The sequence below is a fragment of the Perkinsus marinus genome, assembly GCF_000006405.1.
Source record: "Perkinsus marinus ATCC 50983 genomic scaffold scf_1104296934648, whole genome shotgun sequence".
NCBI classification, from domain to species: domain Eukaryota; phylum Perkinsozoa; order Perkinsida; family Perkinsidae; genus Perkinsus; species Perkinsus marinus.
Window position 1 is genome coordinate 3,923 of NW_003214685.1, and position 4,669 is coordinate 8,591.

The following is a 4,669-nucleotide window of genomic DNA, read 5'->3' on the forward strand; positions in this document are numbered from 1 at the left end:
ACCCACACCCTCACGATAATCAGACAGTACGTTTATCCGCTACACCATTTTTCCCCAACTACCAATCGTCCAAGGATGGCTTGAAGCCTTTATGTTTCTTATCCTCATGAATCGACCTGATACCCTCAGCGAAGCCTCGGTCCATCACTCCTATGCTGCACTCCAGATTCCTCCGTGTGGAATAACGATCGAAATTATTGGACCCCAGAAAGGAATACACTCCATCGAACGAAGAGTACTTCGCATGCATATGCTGCGTGGCGTACCTGCACGCAGACGCAACTGCAACTCCATTGGAAAACTGAAACCTCACTGAAAGGCCTCTAACCCTCAGAGTTGTACATTTCTAAATAAGCGATAGCTATCACAGCAGCTACATATCACTAATCGCGCGCGCCCCGACAGAGATGTACAGCTCTGTAGTATACAATGGGACACCATGACTACGGATGGATGTGGCAATGAGCACAGGCTTGCTACAATTTACTACCTTTCTAAAGCGTAACGAATAAAAATCCCCAAAATCGATTTCCGAGTTCCTTAATTACTCTACTAATACTCCACTAAACATTTCTGAATAATTGTCTTGCGAAAACAATTCGACTTTAGTCAATGTCATTAAAATTTCAAATCTTCCACTCAAAAGTAAAACGACTAAGTTTGAGAAAAAATTCGAAACTTTAAATATTCATACTTTACAGCCCTCCACATTCGACTGGTTCCCATCCACATACAGCGACCCCCCCACCTACATTGAAACTTCACACTCCGGTAGCCCCACGAACTGGCGCACAGCGTGGGTCTGAGCCATGAGGTCCCCGGGTAAGGGCCAGAAATCAGAATTGCCAGACACGAGAAGAGATGTCTTCACTTTACGCCGAGTAATGGTATCTGAGGAGGAGGCCGCCGGTTCGATTCCCAGCAGCGACATTTCTACCCACCAAGAAGTGTCCGGCGGAGAAAACCTGGAGGAGTGAAATACGCTGAAGCAATGATAACGCTCTCATCAGCACTCTTTAACAACAGTTGTAGCGACCGTTGCAGTCCATAGTCTTGTCTCCTCACACAACTATTAAGGACCTACACCCAATCGGACCTATTCCGTATCTTCCACTGTGGAACCTCGGATACTCTTTACCTGGACGTACATGCCCGGCTCAGCGACTGCTGGGATGTCGGGAATGGGCTCGCGTGTTATGTCCGAACCGGACTCTTTCAAGCTGGAGATGATAACCTGAAGAAATTCCGTCACTCGCCACGAAATTATTCCTATTACATCAGCAAGATCTTTTACACAGGGTCCTCTCATGCGAGAATGGACATCATAAAAATGACCATCACCACCCATCTTAGAACTGCAGGTTTCCTGGTGGATATTCATTGACCCACAGAAACCAATCTAAACGAGACAAGTGCCGCACTAGTTTCACACGTTTTACGTCAAGTGGTGTAAAACTCGATATTCGCGGTGATATGCAGTGGTCGTGAAATATGTTTTTCAGTAGTGTTCCATATCACTAGAGTGAAACTCCATTGTAGTAATACGCAAACGATTAACCACAACTACCCAACTGGAAAGTCAGTTTCGTCTATTACTGAATCAGCGACTAATATCTTGCGATGATCTCGAAAGCACGGCGGTCCAATTGTATCCGTCAGGAATGGCAGCATCGGGTTAAACACTACAACAGGCACACCGATGGACCTGTATCAACCACCTCTGCCTCTCCGTCACGTGCCACGAAATTCGCTTACCTGAGGCCCTCTAGCCACTCCTTTCGAAATGCGCTACCTCCACAAGCATCCAAGATGAGAATCTAACATTAGCGCACAGCGAAGATTTCATTAAAAATGAGCATACCGTAAACTCACCACATCAACCCCTCGCTGCTTAGCTCTGATCAAAGCCTGATAGAACTTCTCAGCAACAGCGGAGCCATCGAAGATATAACTCTCCATCCACACACGGTCCTTCGCCGAATCAATCGCATCCAACATGATGGGAAAACAGACGTCCCCACCTTCCAGTATCTAACAAATGCAAATCCTCTTTATTATGTGAATCATTATGTGATTCAAAATCAATCACATAATCGTTCACGAGTGTTTCAAATTCCATGTGAAAATTAATTACATAATCGTTTAGGATTATTTCACATTCCATGTGAAAATTGACTACATAATCGTTTACGATTACTTCACATTCCATGTGAAAATTAATTACAAAATCGTTTAGGATTGTTCCACATTCCATGTGAAAATTAATTACATAATCGTTGACGATTATTTCACATTCCATGTGGAAATTAACTACATGATCGTTTACGATTGTTCCACACTCCATGTGAAAGCCAATTATAGGATATATTTCTATAAGAAATACGGAACCACTGAGCTACAGAATGAATCAACCTATGGTCACTTGCGCTATATGGCCGTCACATCAGTCGGGAAACGCAGAGTGGATGATTTTCAACTATGATCAACCGTGCCTTCCAAGAAGCAATCTACCCTCAAGCCCACCTGGACGTCATTCCCCGTGGAGAACTTGCCGTGTCTATGCATAGTATGTAGTATTTCAGCCCATTTCTCCCTAGCCGTGATGATCTCATCATCTGTGTAGTCAGGACACACATTCTTGTTGTATGCTCGACATACTGCTTGGACCACTTCGCGGGCTGCCTCTGGTCCACAGCTACGCCCACCTGACATGTCGATCCTCTAGACCGGGAAATTTACATTCAAGTCGAATAAACCACAATAATCCACGCAATTGCCTTACAACCCATATATCTGCGATCGTGTGTAACGCCATAGTCTATGTCGCCATACTATAAGTTCTGCAATACTGAGTACCCCTCTACTGTACAATAGTTCTCCTTTATAGAAATTAAATACAACAGTACTCAATACTTCATAGCTGATGACCTTTCGAGTTTACTCTCTTCTCAACTGCTGTGTTAACAGTGCAGCATAGCAAGCAACTGCCTTTCGAGACTATTCCCAACATCCTCACGTCCCTTTCCAGCATTATTACATTCCTTCATAACAGTATCGAGTTGAGCCTGCTTTTGTTTCAGCCGTTCCTGCCCTAATGCCCATCTCTTATAATCTCCTATTTTCTCTCGTAAACGGGTGAATACCATCAGCAATGTCGTTGAATGAGAAGGAGTAGATGAGAGTACATTTCAACTGAATTCTTATCATTTCTTATCGAAAATATGCGCATGCTCAACTACATGTGCTAGTGACGATATTAAAATTCTGAGGAAATTTTGGGAAATTCCTAAATGGTTTCTGTACACTTCTTCCCGATTTTGTGTGTAAACTTTTGTAATTAGTGAGGAAACACTCGAGCTCGGCTTAGGAGTTAATGAATAATGAACTTCTCAAGCACCACAAAATTCACAATAACTTTCACTTTCGATATCTGCCCTGCCAATAGAACGCAACGCGTAGCTGATTATCGATACGGTGGAGATCCTAGATGCGGCCGACCCCTCCTGACTGGCCTCCTAACGCTGAACAGATCCAATGTGAACAGCTATCTCTCGGTGGACCCTGGTTGAAGAAAAAGAGAAAAAATAGCCTCGTACCATCACACTAAGTAACCCGTATCCATAGCCGAGGCCAGCACATTCTGCACGTTTGCAAATGGAATGAACGAACCCGCGAACGCGGATTGACATATAAGCGATATGCCGTATTGAATAGTATGGTTTTCGAGAGTGTCAGAAATATGGCAAAATACACCGAGAACCTTAAGGAAGGATCTTCAGCCGAGAATACTACAAAATGATATTCCTACAGTCCTTATGTCGCTCATGTTCGGGAAAATCGACCTGACACTTCACCGCTATTCCGAGTCGTCGGTTGTAGAGAAATCTTTACTTGTTCTTTATAGAGGAATAGCAAGAGTGCAAGAGTCTAGTCCAGGGTTGTTCGGGCTGGAAAGAAAAAATTCTTTCAAGCGGAAATTTCCCGAAATTTCGGGAAAAATAGAAGTGGTCGAAATTTCCGGAATTTTCGGGCGAGGTCGTGGGTTCGATCCGCGGCTCCGCCAGTTTTCCATTCTTCGCCAATCCACGCGCGAGTCCGGAGAGGGAACGTACGGAAGCCACAAACGGCCCACTCCTCGAATGTTTATGCGCATTGCAAAGAACGACGCAAGACAACTCGTGAGGTACCGATGAATATTGCTACAGGAAGAAGTGACACTAGGGAGCCACTGCTAGTGGCCCACTAGTATTGAAAAAAGGGCGTTCCACGCAAGTGTGGGTGATTTCGGGACGTCCTTCCCACCTTTATCCTGAAAGTTGCTGATTAACGTGTGATGGTGTGGCAGACTGCCACCGGCAGTCGACCGCTCGCTCTGGGAGTGTCGGAAAGTTGTTGATTTGCTCTTTTTTTGCCAGGATATTACACTGTCGCGGTGCAAACTGCGGCAGTTTGAAACTGCCTACGGATTCCGTAGTACGGAACGTGTTTCCGTCGGAAATTTTCCGAGCTTCCCAGTTCTATGGTTCTCTAAGTTGTTCGAATTCTATGGTTTTTCGTCATTTCTCTTTTCCACCAATGTGGTGGCACGCATGAATGCACGCATACCCAGAGCCTATGGGTATGCGTGCATTGACCGGTATGGGCGCGTGACCTGTGGTCCATGGGTCTT

General features: G+C 44.9%; 1 protein-coding gene across 1 annotated transcript in view; it reads right to left on the reverse strand.

Annotated features, from left to right (window-relative positions):
* The window catches only part of Pmar_PMAR001721 (protein farnesyltransferase beta subunit, putative), a gene marked incomplete at both ends in the record, with an annotated part of 6,252 nt that extends 3,547 nt beyond the window's left edge, over nucleotides 1-2,705 (reverse strand). Inside the window, 9 exons of the mRNA XM_002784759.1 lie at nucleotides 63-266; nucleotides 753-891; nucleotides 1,014-1,080; nucleotides 1,139-1,234; nucleotides 1,277-1,399; nucleotides 1,597-1,705; nucleotides 1,756-1,817; nucleotides 1,873-2,031; nucleotides 2,524-2,705. Coding sequence (XP_002784805.1) covers nucleotides 63-266; nucleotides 753-891; nucleotides 1,014-1,080; nucleotides 1,139-1,234; nucleotides 1,277-1,399; nucleotides 1,597-1,705; nucleotides 1,756-1,817; nucleotides 1,873-2,031; nucleotides 2,524-2,705 — 1,141 coding nt within the window. The remainder of the gene's footprint in view (nucleotides 1-62; nucleotides 267-752; nucleotides 892-1,013; nucleotides 1,081-1,138; nucleotides 1,235-1,276; nucleotides 1,400-1,596; nucleotides 1,706-1,755; nucleotides 1,818-1,872; nucleotides 2,032-2,523) is intronic.
* Between the last annotated feature and the right edge of the window lie 1,964 nt (nucleotides 2,706-4,669).